Source organism: Onychostoma macrolepis, chromosome 03, assembly GCF_012432095.1.
Source record: "Onychostoma macrolepis isolate SWU-2019 chromosome 03, ASM1243209v1, whole genome shotgun sequence".
In the NCBI taxonomy this organism is placed as follows: domain Eukaryota; kingdom Metazoa; phylum Chordata; class Actinopteri; order Cypriniformes; family Cyprinidae; genus Onychostoma; species Onychostoma macrolepis.
In genome coordinates, this window is record NC_081157.1 from 35,959,699 (window position 1) to 35,973,934 (window position 14,236).

At 37.3% G+C, this 14,236-nt stretch overlaps 1 protein-coding gene and 1 long non-coding RNA gene across 5 annotated transcripts; one reads left to right on the forward strand and one right to left on the reverse strand.

The window, feature by feature from the left end:
* Positions 1 to 162: 162 nt before the first annotated feature.
* On the reverse strand, positions 163 to 4,807 carry prl (prolactin). The gene is made up of 6 exons (XM_058771934.1): positions 4,663 to 4,807; positions 2,304 to 2,492; positions 2,011 to 2,132; positions 1,766 to 1,873; positions 914 to 1,096; positions 163 to 758 (listed from the first exon to the last, which is right to left on the reverse strand). The coding sequence occupies exons 2-6, from the start codon at positions 2,449 to 2,451 to the stop codon at positions 570 to 572; spliced, it is 750 nt and encodes a 249-aa protein (XP_058627917.1). The 5' UTR covers positions 2,452 to 2,492; positions 4,663 to 4,807; the 3' UTR covers positions 163 to 569.
* On the forward strand, positions 4,299 to 11,849 carry LOC131538088 (uncharacterized). Of its 4 annotated transcripts, none has more exons than XR_009270466.1 (4): positions 4,299 to 4,422; positions 6,203 to 6,326; positions 10,127 to 10,232; positions 11,576 to 11,849. It is a non-coding gene; the product is annotated as an uncharacterized LOC131538088 (long non-coding RNA). The 4 variants fall into 4 exon arrangements; XR_009270469.1 differs by having other exon boundaries at positions 4,362 to 4,385; XR_009270468.1 differs by having other exon boundaries at positions 4,404 to 4,427.
* Positions 11,850 to 14,236: the final 2,387 nt, after the last annotated feature.

The following is a 14,236-nucleotide window of genomic DNA, read 5'->3' on the forward strand; positions in this document are numbered from 1 at the left end:
AAGGCAACCAAGTTTAGAGCACATTTAGAGAAGAAAAAGAAAAAGATCAGCACTAACAAAATATGGTTCAAGCACGTTCTGTGCTTGGGCCCCTAATAATGATTTGCAAGTCTTATCCACATGTGTAAATAAAGTATTCAGAGTCAATATGAATCTGCTTGATAGAATTTTATTGACATTATATTGTACTGACAAACATTGCATTACAGAAAAAGTATGTTAAAGCTGGTTAAAGATACAACATCATTTCCTTAATAAATAAAATTAGGTTACCCAATATACAAATGTTGTCAAGCTGGTTAAACATTTAAATAAATTCTGTGCATATGCTCTTCATAAAAATATTAAATTTTTACAATTTAAATGCCGTTGTTTAATTTATTTTATCTTTGTATTTGTTAATTCAATTTATTATAAGAAAGTGAGTCAAAAATCTACACCTTAGAAACAAAAAATAAAGGGCATGTTTTGTTATGATATTATAAAGAAGTGATTTTTCAAATCACTCACTGCTCTGCCATTTTAACTTAACATCCACACTGAGAGAAGCAGAACACAGCACTTCCACTCTAACACATTTCAGGTCTCTTCTTGGCTGCCCGGCAGCGGAGAACTTTGAGGAAACTGTCAATTTTGTGGGAGTCCCTGCGGAAACAAGACAGCAGGAAATGGAAATTGACAAGTCGAGATGTTTTATCCTGGCCAAGGCTGTTGACGTAAAAAGGGAGAGAGGACAGGTTGTCTGAAGTTGAGCCCATCTGTAGAGAAGAAAACATGGACAGGGGACAATGTATAAACCAACCCTGCTTAAAAAGATTTAATCTGAACATCATTCATTTTTACTTCACACTGCCCTCCTACAATCATCATTCACAATATACACACTGTGAGCTGTTCTTTCAAGTGCAATCACCTTGTTAAAGACATGCTCCAGACCTGCTCCCAGGCTGTTGATGTTGTCCTGCAGCTCTTTGGTTTTGGAGTTAATGGTGTTGCGTTCTGGATGTGCCAAGCTGGATGCCTCAGTGGAGAGAAGGGCGAGCGGATCGGACCACGCCAGCAGCAGAGACCGAGCCAGAGACAGCAACTCATCCTCCTGCACAAACAATCAGATAAAAATTCATGCACTACTTCTCTGATTTGCCTGTAACTACAATTGTGACCACAAGTGGGAGATGCTTCTGCATTGTTAAAACAGCACATTAAAGGGTTAGTTCACCCAAAAATTTTTAATTTATCTTGTTCCAAGTCCATAAGGCTTTCGAACCAATGAGGTTTCACAAAAGCATGTTTGTGATTCTGCAAGAACCAGTGAGGTTTGTCAGAGAGGCACGTATAGTTGACTTCACATGTGCTCTATGTATGTGTTTTGATTAATGCTCATATGTGAATAAAAACCTAAATGAAATCTATTCATCATGTAAAGTGATGGCGTTAAACAGAAACAGCTTGACTCATATAGATTTCTTTTTCAGTATCTTTATACATTTTCTGAAGTGTCAAAATTTTGGTAGTATGGACGTTCAATAGAGGAACAGAAATCTCTCCTGTTTCATTAAAAATCTTCTTTTTTTTATTTTGAAGATCGATGAAAGTCTTATGGGTTTGATCAAGGGTGTGTAAATGACAGGAATTTTTATTTTTGGCTGAAATATGCTGAAAATACATTAGATTGAGACTGTCATACTCTTTTCCTGAGAGTTCAGGAGAACGTTTTTTTACCTTTGATAGAGATGAAGATGGATACGGTAAAGTGTGCTCTTACCGGGACTTTCAAGGCTTGGTCTTTGTCATTGGGAATCTGAAGGGAGGATGTGTGGCACATCGACGGACGGGGCATCATTACCCTTCCAACAGGAGGAAAGTGAGAATCCTGTGGATGAAAGCAAGGTTAATATTAAACAACCAACATCAAATCAATGAAAGAAACACCTGTTTGGATAAATAACCCAGTGAGTGGGCATATAACACCACATAAACACACGTTTACCAGGGTGTTTTGGTACTGACCAGGTCATTAGTGAGAGAGGTGCTGAGAGAGTGAAGTTTGTCTGAAAGCTGAGAGGCTCGCTCCAGTAAATCATTCAGACCGACACCATTGATGGAGGCAAATGCACACATCAGAACAGCCACTGGCGAGCAAAAAGAAAAAGAAACCATTCAAAAATAACATTAGGGTCATCTGAAGTCCAGTAAGTATGAACAGAAAATGGAAAGGGGGATATAAAGACGAAGGGAGGAGAAGTAAAGTGTAAAATGTGGCAGGGAAAGGTTAGTCTGGGAAAGACATATGGGTTGCTTACCTGCGAAGTACAGTCTTGATTCTTGAGTCATTTTAACTGGTTTTAACTGGTCTCGGTTGAATCTTTGCAGTCTGATTTCCTCTCTTGAGCCCTCTGTCATTTTCTTCCCATTATATAGGTCTGCTCTTCTTGGTCCTCTCATTTGCATAATGAGTCTCGCACTCCAGGTGTATTATTTAAATCCTGAAACTAATGAAAAACATTGATGTGAGGGTTTGGCTGATCAATATTTAGAAGCTGTTTGAGTAGAAACAGGACACGAGGGCAAAAATCAGATGATCAGACGGTCAGGTGATGTACCAGTTAAATAAATGTAAAACATTCTTTCTTCTCTTTTTTAACTTTTAAATATAATATTTGTGACGTTTGATGATTTGTGTGCCTGTTTTTTTCTTTTTTTTGTGTGTGTGTGATGCAATTATTTTGGGGTTTCTGAATGGAAAAACAAGTTGATTCTAAATAGACTGCACCACTATCAGAATCAGAAAGAGCTTTATTGTGAAGTATGTTTACACACACAAGGAACTTGTCTTAGTGACAGGAGCTTCCAGTGCAGAAAAAAATACAGACATAGTGCAGACATACATGTAATTTTAGCTAAAAAAAAAAGGCTTTTTTTAAATTTTTAAATAAACTGGCTGTTTTTGTGCTTGGTGCTCTGTAGCGGCAGTTCAAAGAGAAAGTGGGCCAGATCTGAGGGGTCCAGGTTGATTTTCCCAGCTCTTTTCCTCACTACGGGGGTTGTGTACCCATTCTACACTCTTACAGCCACATGCCATTTAAAGAAAGTCTACATGTGAGACCCTTCCCCCAGCAATGAGAAAACACTCATTTGTCATGACCTGCTGTGAACTGAGAGCGTTTTAACCCTTTTTGTTTCTTTCCTTGTTTATTTATGTCTGAATGTGCAGGTTGAGTCCAATTCTTATGAAAGTTTCCTGTTCCCTTTATGTTTTCCAACTTAATAGTTAGTTACAGTGTGTGACCTTACAGGACCTTAAAATAACAGGCCTTTTGTAACATTTTTGTGTAATGGTGTTATCATTCATTCATCCCTTATGAAAATTAACCGTTTTTTTTTTTTTGTAGTAAAATTGTAACCATGTTTTTGCTGTATTGATTACAATTTTTATAACCACAGTCTCACTACAAATACCTGTTAAAGGGATAGTTCACCCCAAAATGGAAATTCTGTCATGAATTACTCACCCTCGTGTTGTTCCAAACCCGTAAGACCTTCGTTCATCTTCGGAACTCAAATGAAGATGTTTCTGATGAAATCGGAGAGCTTTCTGACCCTCTATAGACAGCAACTGAAATGTTCTCAGGTCCAGAAATGTAGTAAATACATCGGTAAAACAGTCCATGTCACATCAGTGGCTCAGCTTCAGTTTTGCGACGCTACGAGAATACTTGTTTTTTTTTTTTTTTGCGCAAAGAAAAAAAAAATCAAGTTTTGCATCGCAAAACTGAAGTTGAGCCACTGATGTCCCATGGACTGTTTTACCGATTTTTTTACGTATTTACTACGTTTCTGGACCTGGGAACATTTCAGTTGCGTTGCTGTCTATAGAGGGTCAGAAAGCTCTCCGATTTCATCAAAAACATCTTCATTTGAGTTCCGAAGATGAACGAAGGTCTTACGGGTTTGGAACAACACAGGGTGAGTAATTCATGACAGAATTTTCATTTTGGGGTGAACTAATCCTTTAAATATGGTTAGGACATGGTTGCCATGGATTAACATGTTTTTTTTTGTTTTGTTTTTCTTTCACCTCAAATTGGCTTCAGTCTTTCCAAAACTTCTCATATATTTTATATATTTTGGGAACTTTAAAATTTCAGATATATTTCAGAGAACCTATATTTTTATCATTTCATTTGACCAACTCCTAAAAACTCTGTGATAAAGACGATTTATCCAGTAAACAACCTTATAATCTCATTACAGCGAGAATAGTATTGTATTCCCATGTGTCGGCTGCACTGGGGCGTTTCTCCTCCCTGAAGTCTCCTGGAGAAGGAGGCGTGGATCCAGTAGCTACTGCGATCCAGTTCAAAAATATTCATTTTGTTTTCCAGGTAAATCTCGCCAGATCCTTCCGGACTGCAGACCCAAGTAAAGTAATTGGTTGACATTTTATGCTAATTTAATTAACTGCACTTTAGCTCGTTGGCAGCAGTGTGAATGCATATGGATGTGGGTTGATTGTTTAGAGAACATGTCGTTCTTGTCTGAAGGTCGCCGTTAAATACCTCCGTCATTTTCAGATGCGCGCGCTGCTTTCAGTCATTTCTTTCTACGAACAGACATTTAGACAGACAGGTAGGCTTAGCTAAGCTTAACTTTTTAACTAACCGTTGGGTTGAGGAGGTGTGTTGATGCAGAGATCCGCAAAAGTTTCAGATCTTTAGAAAGTAACAACTATGCTTTTGTTGCAGTTAAACGGATCCACATGCTCACGGACACAATCGAACAGGCTACGTTTTAAAAGTAAAAATAAAGTTCACGTATTTGACATTAATGATACAGGCAACCTTAGTAATAATTTCGTTTGATTATTTAGTGAACATAATGCAACAATAACTAAAAAAACAAAAAACAAGAGGAAAAAGTGTAATAAAAAAATACAAAAAACACACTAGGCCCTACTGCAGTAATAAAGAGGTTAATTCTAATAAATATTTTGTAAAACTTGCACATACTTTATATATTTTGTCCCGCGGAATTTCAATTTATTGTTATAAATAATTAGACTTTGTGAAGAGGTAAAACAGATGAAGGGGCGTGCTATGAATGAATCTTATCTGCCGTCGAATGAATAGTAGGCTATTGTATAAAATCTAGTTTTTTTTTTGTAAATTCAGTTTTCTCTCGATAACCTAAATGTAAATAGGTGACTATATTAAACCCTAAATTAAGTGACCACTATTGTGAATACTGGTCTCTGGTAATCTTTTTGGCAGCAAAACTCAAATTGGTTTGCTTGATTGAATAGGAATGCAATATTAATTCAAATTTAAAATATATTCATATTGAAATAGCTAATTGTATTTTAAATACCGACATCCATTTAGAGTCATTTGGGTTTAGTGAATGTAGTGCACAACTCACAATAAAAATAAGGTTTAAAGGGAAACTTATTTGCTACAATGTGATAAGCTCTAAAGTGGCTGGTGGTGAGGCTTTTAACAGTTTAAAATGTTAATTCTTGAAAGGTTATTCATTTTTTAATTCATTAATTAATCTGCTACTTCTATTTAGTATACATAAATGTAAGTATGGGGGAAGTAAGACTTTGTTTTCAACAATACCTAAAACAAGTCTGAAAACAAGAAAGTTGCAAAATGTGTTAATTTTAATGTTTTCATTAAACCGTTTTATGTTTATTTATTTTGTTTAATTAAAATGAAATAATGTAATTGGATGTAATTTAGATGAGACTGCTTTTAGATGAAGTTAAATATGATTAACGAAGAAAAAAAAAGTTTCAAGTGGTGCACATGTCATGAAAAATGTTGCCATTAGGGGGCGTCCATGCACAGTCCGTGATATAACACGCGAAGTAGTGCAGCTTTTGCGTGTCTGAATGCAAGTTAAGTTTCTCTGCATACTTTCCATTGTCTCAGCAAACTTCATTACACACTGTTGCTTTAGATGCAGAAAGAAGCACAATTATTTGCTTTTTGCTTATGCAGCACCATACTTTCAAAATGTTTTTTTTTTTTTTTTGCTGAGTACGGTTGAACCTGATCACTGTTTGATCTCTTGCTCATGTACATATGTGCCCTCTCACATTCCCCCCTCCTTCCTCCCCTGTGTACTATGTACACTCCCCCTCCCTCTTGCCAACTCTAACTCTCCATTCTCTCTTTTTCTCTTGCACATGCAACCACAGGAGCACACGGATCACACGGATCACACCAACGCCACAGAACCATGTCAGACTCAGAGACTGCAGCTCCTGCCGAGACCCCTGTCCCAGCACCCTGTGTGGCCATCAAGGCAGATCTAGACAAATGGTAAGTGACTGGAGTCGCAGTCATGTATGGTCCATAATACCGGTCCGTTGCAACTCTGTATTGACCAAATTCAAATTTGTTAAATTCTCATGCTCCAAAATGTGGATTTATTTCCACATAGATTTATTATAGTTCTTAATTAGTTAAGATTGGTGATATGCAGTAGAATTATGATACGCAGTGTAAATTCTGCATCGTGATGGCAATCCAAAATGGAGGGAAGAAAGGACCTTGCGCCGAATATGAGGTGGAGGGTTCGCGCAGAGGGATCCGGTATTTTTAATAAGATGTAACTTAATTAAGTTTAGTGAGTTTTTTTAAATGGTTTGATTGGTGTCAGTTTGATTTGAGTTGGCAGCAGCAGTGGGGCTGCTCATTAAGAGCATTCTGGGGGTTTTCTTCAACTTCAGTTCTTCCTCACGGCTGATTGGCTGTTGGGAATGTGTCTACGTCATGCTTTTCCTCTCGCTCGTCCTGCCATCCCTGATTTCCTCCCTCAATCTTCGCCATTTCTTCTGCAGCCTCCCTGGCTTCACTTTGTCATGTTTGAGTTTTGACCAGTTAAATGAGAGGGAATCACTGATGTCTGCGGGTGAACCTTTTCTCCGGTTTTCCCTGCCCTCCCACTAATGGGTTTTGCTGGTTTTATATCCTGCAAATGAAGGAGATTCATTGTGACCAGTGGCCAGTGATGTACATTCATTCATTACGCTGACTTCCCTCCTACTGTATGTAGGGTTTCATTATGTTCCTTCTCTCTTGACCATTGACACCAGCCATTGCTCAAACTGTATTTTGACCCTAATCCCCACACCCACCCCAAAAATTGTAGACTGGTTGCTTTTGGTGTTTGTAGTGTCGACAAGCCTGGGCAGCATGAGAAAGCAGATAAGGTTGCACATACGCTGACCTTTGGTGTGCAAGGACCAGATAGGGGAAGGGTGTGTGGGGGGTAAGAATTTGGTTGAATAATGTGTCACTGTTTCATCTGAAGCACTGGCCATCACAGTCACCTTCATTTAGAGAAGTGCTTCTCAACTCCAGTCTTTGAGACCCACATGCCAGGATATTTCAGATGTCTCACTATTCAACACCCCAAAAAGCTTATGAGATGAATCCGGAGTTTTAATTAGAGAGACATCTAAAAAATTCTGGTAGGTGGGACACTGCTTTAGCGGATATAAAACCAACAAAATCCACTGTAATCCAAAATGGATTTGTGGGAGGGCAGTGAAAAATGGAGAAAAGCTGCATCTGTAAACATTAATAATTTCCTATCACATGAGCAGTCACCGCTTAAAATGACAAAGCGAGGCTGGGACGCTGCAGGGACAGACATGGTCAAGACTGTTGGGAGAATGGCAGAACTGTAAACAGTTAAAACTCTATTAGCAGGTCAGTTTGTCGTTGACCTTTCTGTGATCATTTTGACCAGCAACTTGCATGTGTTGCTGACTAGCTGAATGTTTAACCATACAGAAGGCATTCTTTAAGTAACGTACACCACTCTGGTATTTATAGTGCCCTCGTACATGGTAATGCATAGATGTGTGTGTGTCTGTCATCCATTATACAGTGTGACATGTACTATTCACTGGATCGCTTTACACCTGGTCTAAGCATGTCAGAGTAGCCATCTTGTCTGTTTTTTGTCATGCTAGTCCACAAAGGGGATTCATCATGGGCTTTAAACCCAGAAGAGGATTAATGTTACAGGTTTAACCCCAGAAGCTAGCAGTTATTCACTGGGAGAATGCATTTTGTTGCTTGTTGTGGAACTGTGTAAATTTGTGACCTTACGACCTTGAGATGTCCTCCATTTTGTATGGTCTCGAAGTCTGCGACTAAACATCCGCCTGCTTTAGGGTGTCCTTTCAAAAATGTTATTGCAAATCACAAGGTAATCTTTTACACTTTAAGCAGATCTTTTCCTCTCATTTGTGTTAGCATGCCTGCTCTTGTAGCGGTTGGAATGCATTGTTCTAGTTTTGTAGAAGCTCCCCTCAGGGTAAACAGTGTTACTTAATCTACCAATAAACAAAAACATCTGCTTTATCAGCATAGGATAACTTTGTTATATGAGCCCCATGTGGAAATAAATCAATGCCATATGGATTCAGTATTTATTACATTCCAATTGAATTATTCTTTGGATCAAGTAAAATTATTTCCTATTTTTTGTGTTCAAGATCAGAGCACTCCTGAGACGTGCCCTTTTTCCTTTTGCATTATATATGTGGAGGACTGGCCATCATGTGAATTATTCAGTCTTAATTTAGGGAAGGTGATCATCCCCTTCCCATTTGTCCCATTGATGCTTTTTGGTATCATTCTAATTTTACAACTCCCAGACTGACTGATTTCAATATTTGACCATCAAATAATTATGGTTTGGTTCATTTAATGCACATTTTAAGATCATTTTATCTATAGTTCAAGCCAAAAAGGAAAATTCTGTCATCATTTACTCACACACTTGTGTCATTTCAAACCATTTCTTCTGCAGAACACAAATGGTAATATAGGGAAGAATGCTGGTAACCAAACAGTTCTGACTTCCATTTTATGGACAAAAAAAAAGAAAGCCCTTTCTCAAAACGTTTTCTTTTATATTCCACAGAAGAAAGAAAGTCATACAATTTGGGAACAAGGTGTGAGTGAGTAAATAATTAACTATCCCTAACACATAAAATGACTTTGCTTTTGCCACCAATTTTATACAGAGTGTTTCAACATTTGTCTCCCAAATCAAAAGGTCTTTAAACACACCCATATTCTGGTTCATTTGACACAGTTTTCCAGAAATTCAACACATTTTGAAATCAAACTAGCTTTTAAATGGACCATCCTTCGAGCCCAAAACATGAGTGGTTTTCCAGTTGACTTGAAATGGTTTTGTGATCTCTAATTATCGGTTGTTGAGGATAAAGACATAATCTGACCCTAATTGTTTTTTGTCAATTAGTCTTGTGCTACACAATGGTCCATTCTTTGCATGTCTTCTTTCTGAATCTAGTATTAGTTTTAAAATGGCTGCCTACGAAGAGGAAATGCCCTTGGCTTGTGAAATCCCCCCATACATCCTTACAGCTACGTCACGTGGCTCATCAGAACAAGTCTGCATAATGCGCTTTATATTTAAATTGACCAGCTGTGTGTTACATCACCGCTCTCTGAGAAATGAGAGAAAGCGAGGAAGAGCACGCTTATGTCACCATGCGAGATGCAGCAGATGATCTGTGGGGGGAGGGAGAGACTAAAATCATTTTCTCTCTGGGGGAGGGGCTCTTTTCCTCATGTCACGACATCTCCCTCTTTTAGCAGGGGGCATGTCTCTTTTCCATTACCTGCTTGCTTTGTCATGTGATTCTAGGGCTCTATCTTTCACTCGTTCAGCTGGATTATCCTCCTCCCTCGCTTTGCATCTCTTTCCCCCTTTGCGCTGTCATTCCAACCCTTGTTTTCGCTCCATCACTCTAATGCAGTGTGTCAGTGTCTGCCGTTGTTTGGTGTGGAGAGGCTCAAATAATCTCACTTGTACTAACGCATACATACTGTCTCATTCAGTCCCAGCAGAATCCAGCCTCTCATGAGTGCACATTTTATATGACTTTGCAGAAACTAAAGACACGACCAAAGTTATGTAATTTCTTTACAGTGTGTGGTACAGAACCTTTATACTTGATCATGAAGTCTTGTGTGCTTCAGAGGGACTTTGTGTTGTATATGTGATATGTTGATGTGAATCAGCATGTGTGTGTGTGTGCTGGCGTAATGAGCGTGTCTTCTGTGTGCTACAGTGTAAAGGAGAATGGTGAGGAAGCGTGTAAGGAGCTAATGGAGGCGTTTGCTGCCTGTTTGAAGAGCAATGCTGATGCGTCATGAGGAGCTCGACATGCAGGAAAAGTAATGCACATTCACTTGCTTCGTTCCCCTTTACTCGGTCAGACAAGCATTTTATTTATGTCAGATCAGCAGAAGTATTATGTACTGTTTCCTTTTCTAAATATGTGAATATGGCTGACTGATCAGTATTTCAAATTAGTTGGGAATGGTCTAATAATTTAGGATACACAGATAGATAGATAGATAGATAGATATATATATATATATAAAAATTGGGTCCCACTTTATATTAGGTGGCCTTAACTACTATGTACTCACATTTAAATTAATTATTTGGTACAATGCACTTATATTGTGTACATACATGTTTTCACATTGTACTTATAGTTTTAAAAATACCTATATGTAATTACGTCTGTAATTCATTTCTGTAATTACATTTATAATTACACTGTTGATCCATCCCTTACACCTTAACCCACCCTTAAACCTACCCATACCACCAAACCTGTCCCTAACTTTACCCGTATCACACCTCAAAACAGCAAAAGTGTTTTGCAATACAATATGAACACAATAATTACATTGTACTTATTTTTTGATGTAAGTACATAGTAGTTAAGGACACCTAATATAAAATGTGACCAAAAATTGTTTCCATGTTATGGGTGAGAACCGATAATTGGCAGATATTTATTACACTTCTGCACTATTTTGTCTACACAGATTAAAACAAAAATTACAAAAAATGTATCTATTATTTAAAAATATTGTTTTAAATTTATCAAGTGAATTTAGTCAATGAAACATTATAATGTTCAACATGAAAATGGATATTCATTTTGAGATTTGCTGAAGAATAAACTGTTTTTATGAAATTATTAGTGTTGTTAAAGATAAGTGAATGAGTACTGTGTGATGTCAAATTTAATCTAAATGTAATGGGGGAAATGAGCATGCAAGAATAAATGTCCAACATAGAGTATAATGTTAAACTGAATTTAAAAAAAATACAGTCTTGTTTAAATTTCACTGTAAAAAAAAATTTGTCAAGTTTACTTTGTTACGTCACTGCTTTAAAATGTATGTTAACTTGACAATTATTTTAGATTTTTAGATTATTTTAGATTAAATTAATTTTAAAGTGTAGTCAACCTTTTAAAAAAGTCAAAGTAATGAATTTACTTCATTACTAACTAATTCACTTCACAAATGTTTATGTTGTTGTAGCAAGTGAAACCATGTCAACTAAAAATATTTATTTAATATTGTTAATAATACCCGTTGATTAGCTGTTAATTTAGCTGTTTAAACTTAAGCACATTTGTTCTGCTCTGATTGCCTTCATGATTTTTCATTATCATTTGAAATGTATGATTCTCCATATTTCTGTTTGTTTTTAGAGTTTTACTGCACTGAGTCCTCCACCTTCCCAGCATTCCCTGCAGCTCATGGCACTGGACTAAATGATGGGGTTTGGGGTTTGGCAGCAGAGACCATATTTGTGTCTCTTCCCTTCTCTACCACCCTGTGAAGCTTAAATGGATTCCTCCAACCACCAACCCCCCCTCCCCTTTTGTGGCTGATTGTATTGATCTGATCTTTAGAGAGTTTGAGAGTTGATGTAAATGATGTGTCTCAGATGCTTTCAAAATGGAATAAAGATTTTAAAAATGGTTTGATATTTGTAACTGAATTTGTTTTACAATGTTTTAGTTTTTAGGTAAACTTGCTTAGCAGATCCTGTCGTGCCAAAAGTGACTTCTAATGAGTCCCTGTGGTTTTATTTATATACAAGTCCATAACTTTAAGGTGGATGCAGTGAAGTGGACTGTAGGCAAGGATTATGCAGGCTTCTGTAATGGGTTTAGCTGAACTAAAGTAGGAGATTAAGCTTTCCATTGTCACTAATACTCTAAACTCCTCACTTTGACTCATTAAGAGGCACACAAACACATACACTCAAATCCCCAAATGCACTTATCTCATCAGTCAATCAATCAGATCTTAGGCTCATTCATGAGCTGATCTATTAGCAAAGCTAGAAGTGTGAAGACTTGTTCTATAACCAAGAATAAAAATCCTCAGTGTTTGGACTATGCTGATACATGCTGGTTTGGCATCATTTAAACAGTACAAAACAAGAAATTCAAGCTAATTATCAATGCAAAAGTCTTGTCACACCAATTTTACCGCTTGCATAAGCAGAGAAAATTTTGGGTGATGTCTCCATGAATCACTGCTCAAATGTGATCATATTGTCATGCAACGGTCTCAATATCTAACTATTTTTAAACCAATATCAGAGCAGTGGAGTGGGAAATATTAGACGAGGGTTTTCCAAGCTGAGGCTGGCGAACCACTGGGGGTTCATAAGGAAACTGGGGAGTTCATGAGTTGATGAAAAGCTAGTCATTAATTAAATCGTAAAATTATATTGTTTTAGAATAAAATAAAGGATATTTTAGAATAGCTACTTAGAATTGGACTTGTTTTTGCTCATCAGAACCATCTATCTTGTTTTTTTACAACCTAAATGCAAGACTTGTTACACTTACGCTTATACGTTACACCCGGCTTTACCACATTTCCAGCCAACGTCCTTCTGCCTCCTCCAGGCTGAGGAGAGATTTCGGATGTCATAAGACTCCAAGAAAATAAAGAGAGTAGGGTGTGCTCTTTCTTGGAGCCCTGCCAGACAGTTAGGAATAGGGGATAACTTTACAAAACTTGACAAAAGGCATGTAGGAAGGTCACTGAATGTGTTTGACCTTGAAAAGCATCACGCTAGGGACGATATGAAAGTGCTGAGTTGAATATGCAGGTGAATCTGCCGGAAACACTGCTGTCTGCTTATCTCTGTCAGAAAACACACAATTAGAAACCCTGAATTTTGTCAACAGACGTGTAATCTTGTAATGACTCAATGAACATTACATAGGTACTTTAACGTAATACATGAACAGTTAGTGCCTCACTTATAGACTAAGAGCTCAACGAGCTACAGCAATGCCCCCTGCTGTCTGGACTACTACTGCCTGAAACAGATTGGACTAAAAAAATACCCCCAACATTTCACTATGCCTAATGTTTTTGGGTGAGATTAAAAAATAAAAACCCCAACATAAACGCGCATTATATTGTTGGGAGATATTTCAATAACTTCTTGCCTATGTCTTTGTTACTACTGCCACCTTGTGTTCAAACATTAAACGGCAGGGATGGTGCTTTATAATTTTAGTAATAGAAAGCAATACATTTTCGTTTCTTTTTTTCTTTTCTGCTCTAGCTTGTCACCTAATCTAACTTTCTAATAATCCTGACATTGAAAATTGTCTGATCTCTGACGAATTCTGTTTCTGTAAGTCGCTTTGGTTACAGTTTTTTTCAACTGCTTACACACAAAATCTTTACTTGTCACACAATTTCTGAAACCTGACACTCAAACACTAGAGACACACACCAAATCTGCAAAACCTACTTTTGACTCAGTTTTAAATGTCATAAAACACTTTTCTGCAAAACACAACACACAATTCTCTATGTAACACTCAAATCTATCAGTAATTACAGTTTTTTTTCAACTGCTTCCACACATTTTCAGAACTTTGCCTCTTTTTTTTTTCAAAACTTTACGCACAAATCCAAGAATTGCACACACGAAATGCAAAATGCCTCGCATCTCTTGCAAAATGAAGCACTGCATTCAAAATATCACAAACACATCTCAAAAGCAAACAATTGCAAGCACATTTGCCATAATATTAATTCCTGTTAGATTTTTGTGTGTTACATAGAGAATTGTGTGTTGTGTTTTGCAAAAAGTATTTTATGAAATTGAAAACTGAGTCAAAGGCCGAGAATTAGTGTTTGGTTTTGCAGATTTGGTGTGTGCTTCTGCTGTTTGAGTGTCAGGCTTCAGAAACTGTGTGTAAGCAGTTGAAAAAAACTGTAATATTAGGGCAAAGGTGTTTGCAAATGTTTGTGAAATTTTGAATGCAGTGTTTCATTTTGCAAGAGATGTGAGGCATTCTGCATTTTGTGCATGCAATTCTTGGATTTGT

Coding starts and splice junctions, on each gene's coding strand:
- prl (XM_058771934.1), bottom strand. CDS start 2,451: ATGCAAATGAGAGGACCAAGAAGAGCAGACCTATATAATGGGAAGAAA. Junction 2,133..2,303: donor ATCAAGACTGTACTTCGCAG/GTAAGCAACCCA, acceptor TTTGCTCGCCAG/TGGCTGTTCTGATGTGTGCA. Junction 1,874..2,010: donor CCTCTCTCACTAATGACCTG/GTCAGTACCAAA, acceptor TTTCATCCACAG/GATTCTCACTTTCCTCCTGT.